Source organism: Lethenteron reissneri, chromosome 59 (assembly GCF_015708825.2).
Source record: "Lethenteron reissneri isolate LAM-NWPU_2019-01 chromosome 59, ASM1570882v1, whole genome shotgun sequence".
Lineage (NCBI taxonomy): Eukaryota > Metazoa > Chordata > Hyperoartia > Petromyzontiformes > Petromyzontidae > Lethenteron > Lethenteron reissneri.
This window is the reverse complement of record NC_083837.1, coordinates 4623215-4637580: the sequence shown is the minus strand read 5'-3', so window position 1 is coordinate 4637580 and position 14366 is coordinate 4623215. Positions and strand designations below refer to the sequence as shown.

At 49.5% G+C, this 14366-nt stretch overlaps 1 protein-coding gene across 3 annotated transcripts in view; it reads left to right on the top strand.

The window, feature by feature from the left end:
* LOC133357684 (glycine receptor subunit alpha-2-like) overlaps positions 1–14366 on the top strand; it is a 140121-nt gene that overhangs the window by 84733 nt on the left and 41022 nt on the right. For all 3 annotated transcript variants that reach the window (XM_061575775.1, XM_061575777.1, XM_061575776.1), the window contains exons 4-7: positions 114–337; positions 8688–8770; positions 11477–11614; positions 13821–14035. In XM_061575775.1, the coding sequence (XP_061431759.1) occupies positions 114–337; positions 8688–8770; positions 11477–11614; positions 13821–14035 (660 nt within the window). The remainder of the gene's footprint in view (positions 1–113; positions 338–8687; positions 8771–11476; positions 11615–13820; positions 14036–14366) is intronic.

Sequence of the window (14366 nt, the reverse complement as noted above, 5' to 3'; positions counted from 1 at the left end):
GGGCCACACGTGCGTCTTTCGAGAGCAAGCGAGGGGCACAAGGCCGAGCTGAAACTACGACCGCAGGCCTACTTGTTATCGCGCGTGTTTCCAACCCGTGTGTCTCCCGTCAGGACTACCGACTGAACATCTTCCTGAGGCAGCAGTGGAACGACCCGCGGCTCGCCTACTCCGAGTATCCGGATGACTCCCTTGACCTCGACCCGTCCATGTTGGACTCCATCTGGAAGCCCGATTTGTTCTTTGCCAATGAGAAGGGAGCAAACTTCCATGAGGTGACCACTGACAACAAGCTCCTGAGGATCTTCAAGAACGGAAACGTACTCTACTCCATCAGGTACCCGACTTGTCGCAGGCCGGCCGGCGATGCGCGACGAGGTTTTTGAATGTCGTGAGTTGCAGCCCAAGGCTGAATCTTGATTTGAAGCTTTCGTGACTGCAGGAATTCCATACTCTTTGGTTCTTTCGGTAAAAGTCACGTGGTTGGGAATGAAATAAAACACGACGTTTCGATCGCAACACAAGCGGTCGTCATGCCTGATGACGACTGCCATCATTTATCTATAACTACGTGACTTTACCGAAAGAACCAAAGAGTATAGTCCAAGACTGCTCTGTTTCTCCCCTCGGTTTGTGCAATGGGTGTCCTCCCGGGTTCTCTGGTTTCCGCTCATGGATGAAAAGAAATAAACAAACGTGCAGTATAAACTCAAAACCTACCCTTCCCTTGACATTGACTTTCGCTTTTGGATTAAAAAAACTAAACACTATTGAAACATTTTATTTTTATTTTACCGGGAAAGAAGTCCCACCGAGCTATACAGCTCTTTTTCAGAAGCGACCTTGCGATCACAAATTATAGCTCATTACGGATGTGGCTTATCACGTGGAAATTTATAGCACCAGCCAAATACTGTGAACGCGTGAAGTTGATTGTAAATGTGGAGGGGAAAACCGGAGGACCCGGAGAAAAATCCATGTGATCACGGGGAGAACATGGAAACTCCAGTCGGAGTTGAACCCACAACCTCTTGTATACCGGGGGAGGTAGTTAACATCTCGCTACGGTGGTGAGATGTTAACTCGGTTAACATTAGTTGGAATTTAACGGTGTTAGCCACACATCCCAATGCTGAAAAGTTACTTGCAAACAGCTTGTTTGAAATTACATGTAGCAACTGCATCTCCTTATAATTCAGTTGCATATGCATAGCGATCATCACCCCCTCACCCCACACACACTGCAAACACTTGGCAGGAGCCTCCTGAAAACGAGCCTTGAGACTCTCTCTGTGAGGCTTTACTGGATAAACTAGCGTAGTAAGAGTAATAATGATAACAATGATATTGATTTTCTTGGGAGCATTAGAAGATGCATTGTACAGTTGCTGTGTTTTAATGGCAGAGGTGGTTACTATGTCTTAATATCCGCCCCGAAATCATTACACATTTTCTGTAAGTTTCTTTACATTATCGCAATGCTTCGATTGAAACAAAAATCTAAACATTGTTGCAAAGCACACGCATACACCGCAAGCAACATGTTTTTTTACCCGAGAACGAATGCGTTGTGGGGAAGTGTAACGGTGCGGCAGCGGCAGCAGCAGCAGCGTTCTGCCATGAAAAATTCATGCAGTACAAGGCGATTTTTTCTCTCCCTGCGATTCTATTGCGAACGTAGCCAAAGCGTGGCCAAGCATCGGCAACTCCGGCTGGTCAGAACGGCCCTTCACGTCGGCTGATTTCCACGTGGCCAGAGTCGCCGTAGAAATACAGTTTCCGATGCCAGGTGCACGGGACCGGGCCCCAATTCTCACCCCGATTCTCTGCAATGGCATTCAGACAAGAAGGGAGCCGGGGTGACGGGGGGCAGTGCCGGATGATCGTAGCAGCACAAGTAGCTACATAATGCTACGGGCCCCGCACTTTCAAGGGCCCCGCGCTAAATGCTTTCAAGCTATCAACTCCGGTTCAGTGATTCTGCACTTGCTCTATCACTACAGTACTATACCGCCTTCGACTTTTACGAACGAGCGGGTATTAATGGTTTTATTATTATCTGGCCGTATCGCGAGTGAAAAAATACAATGACTCTACGATTTTTTTAACGTGTTTTAATATTTCGGCGTGTTTATTTATTTATTTAGGGCCCCTTTACGGCATATGTTACTGGCCCCGCACTTAGCTTCATCCGGCACTGGGGGTGGCGGGGGGCATAGGCCTGATCACAGTCCTTACCCCTTATCCCTTGCGCGGCTGGGGACGTGCAGCCGCATGTGCATCGAACGATCTGGGGGAAAACCCTGCGGTGCTAGATTGCTGGTGACTATTTCCCTGGTGGAGTCGCAGCCGATTGCAGCGTTCCTTCGTCATTACGTTCCCGGCAATGCCCTTGAGCAGCACATTTGTACCGCCAATGATATTGGGCCTACGAAACCCTATCGTTTTGAATGAATGAAATTTACTATGTACGTAAGTAAGCTGTTAAATACGCGCGAGTCATCATAATAACACAGTAAATAATTATAGATATTAAAGAATAGTTTATAAATTAACTTACTTTCATCTCATCACTTTATCTCTCGTCACTTTATCTCTCGTTACTTTATCTCTCGTCGCTTTGTCTCTCGTCACTTTATCTCTCGTCACTTTATCTCTCATCACTTTATCTCTCATCGCTTTATCTCTCTTCACTTTATCTCTCATCACTTTATCTCTCATCACTTTATCTCTCATCACTTTATCTCTCTTCACTTTATCTCTCTTCACTTTATCTCTCATCACTTTATCTCTCATCACTTTATCTCTCTTCACTTTATCTCTCATCACTTTATCTCTCATCACTGTATCTCTCTCGTCACTTTATCTCTCTCATCACTTTATCTCTCATCGCTTTATCTCTCTCACCACTTTATCTCTAATCACATTATCTCTCACCACTTTATTTCTCTGTCTCTCTCGATGCAGCAATCAGTGTAGAGTTCCTGATGCGAATTTACCAAGTTCGTGGATAACGAGGCAATACCGTCTAGCCAGCTGGCATCGACCAGAATTGCCAATCCCTCGGGGGTCTTCCTCTAAGTGCCATGCATGCTGGGATCCACGCACCCCCTGTGTGTGTGCTGTGTGTGTGCTGTGTGTATGATGTGTGTGTATGCTGTGTGTGTGCTGTGTGTGTGCTTTGTCTGTGCTGTGTGTGTGCTGTGTGTGTGTGCTGTGTGTGTGCTGTGTGTGTGCTGTGTGTGTGTGCTGTGTGTGTGCTTTGTCTGTGTTGTGTTTGCTGTGTGTATGCTGTGTGTATGCTGCTGTGTCTGTGCTGTGTCTATGCTGTGTGTGTGCTGTGTGTATGCTGTGTGTATGCTGTGTGTGTGTGCTGTGTGTGCTTTGCGCTGTGTTTGCTGTGTGTATGCTGTGTGTATGCTGTGTGTGTGCTGTGTCTGTGCTGTGTGTGTGCTGTGTGTATGCTGTGTCTATGCTGTGTGTGTATGCTGTGTGTGCTGTGTCTGTGTGCTGTGTGTATGCTGTGTGTATGCTGTGTGTGTGCTGTGTGTATGTGCTGTGTGTGTGCTTTGTCTGTGCTGTGTGTATGCTGTGTGTATGCTGTGTGTGTGCTGTGTCTATGCTGTGTGTGTATGCTGTGTGTGCTGTGTCTGTGTGCTGTGTGTGTGCTGTGTGTGTATGCTGTGTCTGTGCTGTGTGTGTATGCTGTGTGTGTGCTGTGTCTATGCTGTGTGTGTATGCTGTGTGTGCTGTGTCTGTGTGCTGTGTGTGTGCTGTGTGTGTGCTGTGTGTGTATGCTGTGTCTGTGCTGTGTGTGTGCTGTGTGTGTGCTGTGTGTATGCTGTGTGTGTATGCTGTGTGTGTATGCTGTGTGTGCTGCGTGTGTGCTGTGTGTGCTGCGTGTGTGCTGCGTGTGTGCTGTGTGTGTTGCTGTGTGTGTATGCTGTGTGCATGCTGTGTGTATGCTGTGTGTGTATGCTGTGTGTGTATGCTGTGTGTATGCTGTGTCTGTGCTGTGTGTGCTGTGTGTATGCTGTGTGTATGCTGTGGGTATGCTGTGTGTATGTTGTGTGTGTGTGTGTGCTGTGTGTGTGCTGTGTGTATGCTGTGTGTATGCTGTGTGTGTGTGCTGTGTGTGTGCTGTATGTATGCTGTGTGTGTGCCGCGTGTGTGCCGTGTGTGTGTGCCGTATGTATGCTGTGTGTATTGCTGCTGTGTGTGTGTGCTGTGTGTGTGTGCTGTGTGTATGCTGTGTGTGTATGTTGTGTGTGTGCTGTGTGTGTATGCTGTGTGTATGCTGTGTGTATTGCTGCTGTGTCTATTCTGTGTGTGTGCTGTGTGCATGTTGTGTGTATGCTGTGTGTATGCTGTTGTGTGTGTGCTGTGTGTATTCTGTGTGTATGTTGTGTGTGTGTGTGCTGTGTGTATGCTGTGTCTGTGCTGTGTGTGTGCTGTGTGTATGCTGTGTGTATGCTGTGTGTGTGCTGTGTGTGCTGTGTGTATGTTGTGTGTGTGTGCCGTGTGTGTGTGCTGTGTGTGTGCCGTGTGTATGCTGTGTGTATGCTGTGTGTGTGCTGTGTGTGCTGTGTGTGTGTTGTGTGTGTGTGCCGTGTGTGTGTGCTGTGTGTGTGCTGTGTGTATGCTGTGTGTATGCTGTGTGTGTGCTGTGTGTGCTGTGTGTATGTTGTGTGTGTGCCGTGTGTGTGTGCTGTGTGTATGCCGTGTGTATGCTGTGTGTGTGCTGTGTGTGCTGTGTGTATGTTGTGTGTGTGTGCCGTGTGTGTGTGCTGTGTGTATGCTGTGTGTATGCTGTGTGTATGCTGTGTGTGTGCTGTGTGTGCTGTGTGTATGTTGTGTGTGTGTGCCGTGTGTGTGTGCCGTGTGTGTGTGCCGTGTGTATGCTGTGTGTATGCTGTGTGTATGTTGTGTGTGTGTGCCGTGTGTGTGTGCCGTGTGTGTGTGCTGTGTGTATGCTGTGTGTATGCTGTGTGTATGCTGTGTGTGTGCTGTGTGTGCTGTGTGTATGTTGTGTGTGTGTGCCGTGTGTGTGTGCTGTGTGTATGCTGTGTGTATGCTGTGTGTGTGCTGTGTGTGCTGTGTGTATGTTGTGTGTGTGTGCCGTGTGTGTGTGCCGTGTGTGTGTGCTGTGTGTATGCTGTGTGTATGCTGTGCGTATGCTGTGTGTGTGCTGTGTGTGCTGTGTGTATGTTGTGTGTGTGTGCCGTGTGTGTGTGCCGTGTGTGTGTGCTGTGTGTATGCTGTGTGTATGCTGTGCGTATGCTGTGTGTGTGCTGTGTGTGCCGTGTGTATGCTGTGTGTAGTGCTGTTGTGTGTAGTGCTGTTGTGTGTAGTGCTGTTGTGTGTAGTGCTGTTGTGTGTAGTGCTGATGTGTGTAGTGCTGATGTGTGTGTGCTGTGTGTATGCTGTGTGTATGCTGTGTGTGTAGTGCTGATGTGTGTAGTGCTGATGTGTGTATGCTGTGTGTATGCTGCGTGTATGCTGTGTGTATGTTGTGTGTGTATGCTGTGTGTGTGCTGTGTGTATGTTGTGTGTGTATGCTGTGTGTATGCTGTGTGTATGCTGTGTGTATGCTGTGTGTATGCTGTGTGTAGTGCTGCTGTGTGTATGCTGTGTGTATGTTGTGTGTGTATGCTGTGTGTATGCTGTGTCTGTGCTGTGTGTATGCTGTGTGTATGCTGTGTGTATGCTGTGTGTGTAGTGCTGCTGTGTGTAGTGCTGTGTGTGTATGCTGTGTGTGTGCCGTATGTATGCTGTGTGTATGCTGTGTGTATGTTGTGTGTGTATGCTGTGTGTGTGCTGTGTGTATGCTGTGTGTATGCTGTGTGTAGTGCTGCTGTGTGTATGCTGTGTGTATGCTGTGTGTATGTTGTGTGTGTATGCTGTGTGTATGCTGTGTGTATGCTGTGTGTATGCTGCTGTGTGTATGCTGTGTGTATGCTGTGTGTATGTTGTGTGTGTATGCTGTGTGTATGCTGTGTGTATGCTGTGTGTATGTTGTGTGTGTATGCTGTGTGTATGCTGTGTGTGTGCTGTGTGTGTATGCTGTGTGTATGCTGTGTGTATGCTGCTGTGTGTGTGCTGTGTGTATGCTGTGTGTATGCTGTGTGTATGCTATGTGTGTGCTGTGTGTGTATGCTGTGTGTATGCTGTGTGTATGCTGCTGTGTGTATGCTGTGTGTATGCTGTGTGTATGCTGTGTGTAGTGCTGTGTGTGTAGTGCTGTGTGTGTAGTGCTGCTGTGTGTAGTGCTGTGTGTGTAGTGCTGTGTGTGTAGTGCTGCTGTGTGTAGTGCTGTGTGTGTAGTGCTGTGTGTGTAGTGCTGTGTGTGTAGTGCTGTGTGTGTATGCTGTGTGTTTTGCCTGCCGTGACGTGTATCGGAAAACGATGGCAGCAACAAAGAAACCGGGACAAAAACTGACGAGCGCACAACGTTGCATGCTGGGAATCACTCTAGAATTTTAGAGGAAGCGAACAACGCCATATTGACGAGTCCGTTCACAATTCTGGCAAATTACCTGATGAAGCCGGTTGCTGTAACCGCCAAGCGAAGCGTCGTGCCTTTCCTATACTTTGCGCCCCTGTCGTGTTTCTGTATTGTTGTCGTCCCGTGCTGACAATGTGCCCCTTATTAGATATCTGTTAAAAAGAGAGGTATAGTTAATCGGATAAATGAAGATTCTGATTTTAAATCGGAGCAACGTTTACAATTCGAGGACTCGGTTTAAATGCTCATAGGTTTACTCTCCACGTTTTGTTTGCGTGACACGACATTGACTAATTGGCTGTGTCGGGCGGCGGTGGTCGTGGGTTAACGACACGTTTATATTTACGCGATTTAACCCAACCAAAAAAAAGCACCTTTTTTTTTTAATTGTGTACCGAATCGACCATTAAAGTCCGGCGAGTGGGGGCTTGTGACGGGCCCACGACACCTCCATGGATGGGTTGATTGCCTGATGGTCGAGACTAGCGGGGAAGCGGTAGCCAAAGGAGGGAAAAACCGCGCACCCCCCCGGATGAGACGCACGTCTGCCACGGAGAAGAAGCGATGGGATCCGCCGGTGTGTGGAGGAGCGAGAAGGATTTGTGGCATCGCAAGACTGTGGGAGGGGTGGGGCGGGGGGCGATGATGTAGGGAGAGTTTTCATCCTGCAGTATACAGATCATGGCTGTTGGTGGCGATGATGATGATGAATGCTAGAATTTAGCCCTTTGGGTATAGCTGTTGGTAGGGCGGTTGAGAGAAAATGCTGCGCTGCAGTCAGAGCTGCCTGATGGGCGTTTATTAGTTCTCCGTTGCTGCAAGGGGCTGTTTGGGCTGGGGGTGCTGGTTTCTAATGGGCTCTGGCGATTTTTTTTGTATAATTCCACAGGCGCTGGGCCAGATTGACTTGTTGATGAAGCAGCCAAAACGCATCACCGTCATGTTAAACCCTCCCCCCCCACCCCCCACTGTCAGTGAAGGGAGGTGGGGATGGAGCCATTTTCAAATCAAATCGAATCAAATGCAGGCCCCTTCCAGCAGCAGTGCAATGCGAGCAAGGAGAGTCAGGCCTAGATCCTAAGCGTGGGGCAGTTGCAACGTTTGGCCAAAGCTATTCGAATGATTTTAATTTCAAAATTTTTTTTTTACTTTTCTGACCATTGGCCTCTCTGTTGGTTGTTGTAATAGACGACGATGGAATGTGGCCTCGGGTTTAATGAAGGCTCCTTAAAGTAACATGTTTTTATTGATGGCTGTTACACGAATTGAGAGTACGTAGTGAGATGAACGTGAATAAACTCCGCATGAAGTAAATTTCACCGTGGCCACAGAACTTGCCTGCGGTCCGATTTTGGTGAAAATCAAGGCCCATTGGGTGACCCGGTGGGTCTCTCCCGGTCGTCCTCGCAGCATCGGCGGCTTTTGGGCTCGGCCAGAGGTCGCAACCGGGTACCCGATACCCGTACCCTACCCGATACCCGGCTACCCGTACCCGGCCGGGTACAGGTACCCGTTTGCGACCCTGGTGCGGCCGGGTACGGGTACGGGTAGACCGTGAGTCACTGGTGAGTAACTGTTTGTCACTCATTTCCCAACGTCTTGTCTCTTCTCACAATTCAAGTTCCTAGAATCAACCCACCCGCGCCTGCAACGTGGCTTCATTCCAGAGGTCGCAATCAGGTACCCGATACCCGTACCCTACCCGTACCCGGCCTGGTACGGGTAGGGTACGGGTACGGCCGGGTACGGGTAGCCGTTTGCGACCCTGGTGCGGCCGGGTACGGGTAAGGAATCAAAACCCGTTTGCAACCTCTGGGCTCGGCCATCAAACCAAGATGGCGGTCGTCACCGCATCGTTGCCCGGCGCTCTCAGAGGCGTGCTTCTCCGATTAGCGCGGTTGGCCACATACGGCGCGAAGGAAGTTCAACGTACATGAAAGTGGGGAGCGGTGGTGCAGCGGTTAGCGTGCTGCGCTACGAACCCGGCGACCCGAATTCGATTCTCGCTCAACGCCGACACCGGTGACGATGATCTGAATCGGCCCCGGGCCTCCCCTAGGTCGACTCGGCCTCAAATGACTACCTGGTGCGGCGTGTTGTCTACGTAGAGTGCGAAAGAATTTCACCACGCACACACGCTCACTCGTTGTCGTTTGAAATGCGCGTTTGTGTGCACACGCAGACTCACCCTGACTCTCTCCTGCCCAATGGACCTGAAGAACTTCCCCATGGACGTGCAGACGTGTGCCATGCAGCTCGAGAGCTGTGAGTTGCCCCTCGTGGCGGAACGTCCGTGTCCGCGTGCGTGTGTGAACGCGTGCGCGTGTATGTGTGTATGTGTGCATGTGTGCGGCAAATCTCATGGCAATCAAACCATGGCACTTGGAGCTGTCCCGTGACCTCCTGCCAGCGGGCGTTCGACACTTCACATGGCCTTAAGAGGCCGTCCATAAATGACGTCACGCACCTAGGGGAGGTGGGGGGGGTCAGACATTTGTGACGTCACGTAAAAATGCGCAACTTTAAATAAATATAGACAACACGTTCTACCTAATTAAATAGACTTTTTAATAAATGTTTTCGACCGGCGCCGTGGCGCGTGTGTGAACGCGTGCGCGCGCGCGCGTGTGTGTGTGTATAGAATACCATTACAATTCCTTACGAGGGAAACACATAGCAATGAATAACAATTTAATGATTACCAATCTATTGTATAATTACAATAACCTCCCCTTCTCCGCCTCAAATTACTGCACCAGAATGAATTAAATGATGACGTCACCCTTGCTGCTGCTCTATTTAAGACCGGGAGCAAGTGGAGGGGGGGCCTCACCATTCTGGCAAATTGCCCGATGATGCTGGATGTAATTACCAGCGAAACGTCGTACTACTCAAATTTTAAATGATGTTGATACACTCTTCAACACACCGGTGGGTTAAAGTAGTGAACTATTTGTCCTTTGTAAACGTGACTCATTTTTTTTACTGATTAGCCATGTCGGGTGGTGGAGGGTTACGACACATTTATAAATAACGCGATCGAACCCAAAAACCTGGATAATATTGGTCGCGAAAGCCTTACGTGTTAAACTGACACCTCTAAAGTCAGTCAACCCATGGCACCTGGAGCTGTCACGTGACCTCCTGCCAGCGGGGACGTTCGACACTTCACATGGCCTTAAAGTGCACCTAGCCTGGCACAAGCGCCGCGGTGACGTCACCGTCACTCGGTGGCGAGTGGCGGGTTTTGGTATTGATGTGCTTGTGCGGGAGGCTCTTGAATATCGTGGTGGCTCACGTTCTTGGAAAGTGCCGCGAAAGGGGCCGTCCATAAATGACGTCACGCGATTTTGGACGATTTTTGACAAAACGTCACAAAGTTAGACCCTCCCTCAAATATGACGTCACAAAGCTCTGCCCCCCCCCACCCAAAATAAACCATGCTTCAAATCGCTTTAAACTATTGTCATTGTCGTGCGTATTTAATGTGGCGCTGCACTCTGATGTGGTAGGAGAAACATTTATCAAAAAGTCTATTTAATTAAGTAGAACGTGTTGTCTATGTTTATTTAAATTTGTGCATTTTGATGTGACGTCACATTTCTCAACCCCCCCCCCTTGTCACACATCGTCACAAATGTCTGACCCCCCCCCCCTTTAGGTGCGTGACGTCATTTATGGACGGCCCCAAAGCCAAAACCGCGATATTGAATACTCGGGGCTTTAACCTAAATGATGGGGTTGGGTCCATGGCAACCAAAGATAGACACACCGCAATTAAAATAAGGACTGTGCTGTATGCAGAATAAACTAAATAACTAGATGATTAAAATAAACTTGGAAAAACCCCATACAAAAAAATCATTCCTAGACTCTAAGTCGGATTATGAATACTGAATAAATACTGTGTGTGTGTGCGGGCGAGTGGGGAGCGGTGGTGCAGTGCTTAGCGCTACGCTGCGCTACGAACCCGGCGACCCGAGTTCGATTCTCGCTCAAGCCCAACACTAGTGACGATTATCTGAATCGGTCCTGCGCCTCCCCTAGGTCGACTCAGCCGAAAATGAGTACCTGGTGCGGTTTGTAGTGAACATCGCCAAATGGGGAGACAAAGGCGGTCGGGCGTGGTGCTGGCCACCCACCCCCTCGTGTTCCGTACCAATCTTCATAGGTGCTACACATTAACAGCACTTGCCCCAACAGTCTGTAAAGACTATACGGGGGATCTTTGTCTTTGTCCCTCTGACCGCCCCACCCCCCCACGTGTAGCCCACACAGTCTCCTGACGCAAATGCTGTGACCATTAACAGCACTTGCCCCAACAGTCACTTAAGCCTATACGGGGGATCTTTGTCTTTGTCCCTCTGACCGCCCCACCCCCCCACGTGTAGCCCACACAGTCTCCTGACGCAAATGCTGTGACCATTAACAGCACTTGCCCCAACAGTCACTTAAGCCTATACGGGGGATCTTTGTCGTATATGTATGTATCTTGAACTCCTTTCACAACCGTGCGTAGCCAACCGTGCGAATCGGAGGCTCTAAGCAGACTGCACTACGAACCCGGTGACCCGAGTTTCAGTGCCCGACCAATGACAGCGGCGAATGTCTGAACTGGCCCTGGGCCCTCCCCAAGGTTTACTCGGCCTTAAATGAGCACCCGTGTGCGGTGTGTAAACACGAGCCGTGCAGGAGATGAAGGCGGCCGGGCACCGTGTTGGGTGTTGACCACCCGTCGGTGCAACTCGCCCACCAACATTCTAGATTTGAAGCTTTCGTGACTGCAAGGATTCATATTCTTAGGTTTTTAAAAAAAATTTTGTCGTGACTTTACCGAAAAAAACCTAAGAACACCAACATTCTGTTCAAGGCTACGCGGGGCTGGCTGGGCGGGGGGGGGAGGGGTGAGCGGGGGGGACATTTGTGTCTGGCATCAGCCGTGCGTGTCGTGCGTTGTGTGCGTCCCTCCAGTTGGATACACGATGAACGACTTGATCTTCGAGTGGAAATCGGAGGGGGCCGTCCAGGTGGCCGAGGGGCTGACCCTGCCGCAGTTCGCCCTCAAGGACGAGCAGGACTTGCTCTACTGCACCAAGCACTACAACACCGGTATTCGAGCTGCTGTTGTTCGTCATCAGACACGAATCGATCGGGTTGCCTCTCCCCAAGCCGTCGTCACCCTCTCTCAATGTCGTGAATCGCAACAATCCATGTTGTTACGCGTACATTCTTTTTGTTTTGTTTTCCCTTCTCTCTCGGTTCTGAGGTGCATGGCAATCTCTGTTGTTTGATGTGAGTTTGACTTTTCAAAGGCACCGGGGGGGTGAAAATCGGGGCCGAAGATTCTCGCCGACAAAATTTAAATCTTGCCATTTCACATTCTCGGGCCCTGTAGCGCACGATTTATATTCCTGTATTTCGTAGAATAATTTCAACTGCATGATGCGCCGTCTCAGAGCGTTCGCTCGATCTCGCAGAGAGAGAGAGAGAGGTACGAGGAGGAATCGCAGACAAGTTGGAAAGCAGCCACGTAGTCATCCCGTGCCAAAATTTCCTCGCCATGCGCTGCGGTCCTCTGTATACGTGAAGGCGTTGTCGGCCAATGGACGAGTTCCTCCATGTGGGAAAAAAAACCCAGAGCACCCAGAGAAAACCCCCCCGCACGCACGTGCGAGGGGGCAACGCTCGATCCCACGGAGATGAAGTAAGCGGAGTCCACACTCTGCCGTTCGCGAGTTCTCCCTGTGAGCCCAGGGCATGGCTCCCCTTGGACATGCGCGGGAAGGGAGTGCCACACGGACATTGTTACCTCCGTAGTGCTGAAGTAGAGGCACGCGTGGCCGCCGCTGCGCGGCTGAACACATCGCTGGATAAAATGTAGCTGGCTGCAGCCACAGAGCATTGCCGGAAAGTGACGCGAGAGAAAGCTGGACAATGCAGGTGTGAAAACAAACGCGTACGTTTATTTTTCAAATTCCAACTGGGGATCCGTGATGTTTGTAAGTGTGTGTGTGTGACCAACCAAGTCAGAAAATGGCTGCCATCTTCTTGGTTTTTTCGGTAAAGTCACGTAGAAGGGAAGTAATAAAATAATAAAAATAAAACACAATAAAATAATTTTCACGACGTTTCGGCCACAACGCAAGCAACCGTCCTCAGGTGAAAACCAGGTCCGTCGAGGCGACAGAGTCTGAATGAAACAGCACACGAGCTTGGAGCATATATATAAGCTGCTCGTGTGCTGTTTCATTCAGACTCTATCGCCTCGACGGACCTGGTTTTTACCTGAGGACGGCTGCTTGCGTTGTGGCCGAAACGTCGTGAGAATTATTTTATTGTGTTTTAATTTTTATTATTTTATTACTTCCCTTTTACGTGACTTTACCGAAAGAACCAAGAAGATGAATCCCTGCAGTCACGAAAGCAGCTTTAAATCGAAAAATGGCTGCCCTCATGCAGCCAAGGGGAGAACATTCAAACACCGAATATACGGGACACATAGAGACACATCGAGACATATAGCGACTCAGAGAGGCCCGTAGCGACGTGTTAAAGACAAACCGCAGTTGCGATTGTGGCCAAGCGAACCCAGACTATGGACCACAAATATCAGTCCCAGGCAGTAATGTCATCTCCGGCAGTTAACCCCTGCCATTTGGGACTGTCCCGTGACCTCCTGTCAGGCAAGCATTCAACACTTCAAGCGGCCTCAATGCGCACCTTTCTTGGCACAAGGCACTTTATGAATCTAAAGTAGAATGGAATGGAATCATCTTCAACAGCGACTGCGGCTGCTGTTGTTGTTAATGTTGCGGTATTCTAGTCGCGAGGTGTATCACGTCTTCCGGGTGCAGTGCTCTCAATGCTGCGCCTGAACTTCTGATGTCTCGCTGATGGCCTGCGAAGGAGGATGGGGGAATTAAAGGAGTGCCGCTGTGGCTAGGAGATGTTAACTTCCTCGCCTAGTATCCATGAAGTCGTGGGTTCGATCCCGGCCCTGACGTCTATGTTTGGAGTTTGCGTGTCTCTCTCTCCTCATAGTCGTGTGGATTTTTCTCTGGGTCCTCTGGTTTATCCCCCTTTCACGTTTAGAATGAACGTCGCGTTTTTAGAGTATTTTGGGCTGCTGTAAATTTCCATGCAATGATGACAAGCCACTTCGTTGAGCTGTGATGCCAGGTCGCTTCTGAAAAAAAGTTATATTGTAGCTCGGTGGGCCTTACCTGGTAAAATAAAAAAAAATCATAGTTTACATAGTTTTATACTTTAGTTTAAAACCAAGAATGTTTCCGTGGACACCTGTTCCCCTCTCCAGGGAAGTTCACCTGCATCGAAGCGAAGTTTCACCTGGAGCGGCAGATGGGCTACTACCTGATCCAGATGTACATTCCGAGCCTGCTCATCGTCATCCTCTCCTGGGTCTCCTTCTGGATCAACATGGACGCGGCTCCGGCGCGCGTGGCGCTGGGCATCACGACCGTGCTCACCATGACGACGCAGAGCTCGGGCTCGCGAGCCTCCCTGCCCAAGGTACGACGCCGCGATCGCTCGCAAAGACACGGACAGACGTCTGTAGCTCAGTGGGCCTTACCTGGTAAAAAAAAAAAATGTGTTTGCTTCGTAGTTTAAAGAATGGAATACCGCCGAAGTCGCTGCAAAATAATCGTGGGGAACACAGACGGACAGTGTCGGGGAGAAACAATCGTGCCGTACGCTTGTGAATATTAAGAACTACAGAGAATTAAGTCGGTAAGTTTTGATTCAAAGCTTCTTTCGTGACTGCAGGGATTCATCTTCTTGGTTTTTTCGGTGAAGTCACGTAGAAGGGAAATTATAAAGTAATAAAAATAAAAATAATAAA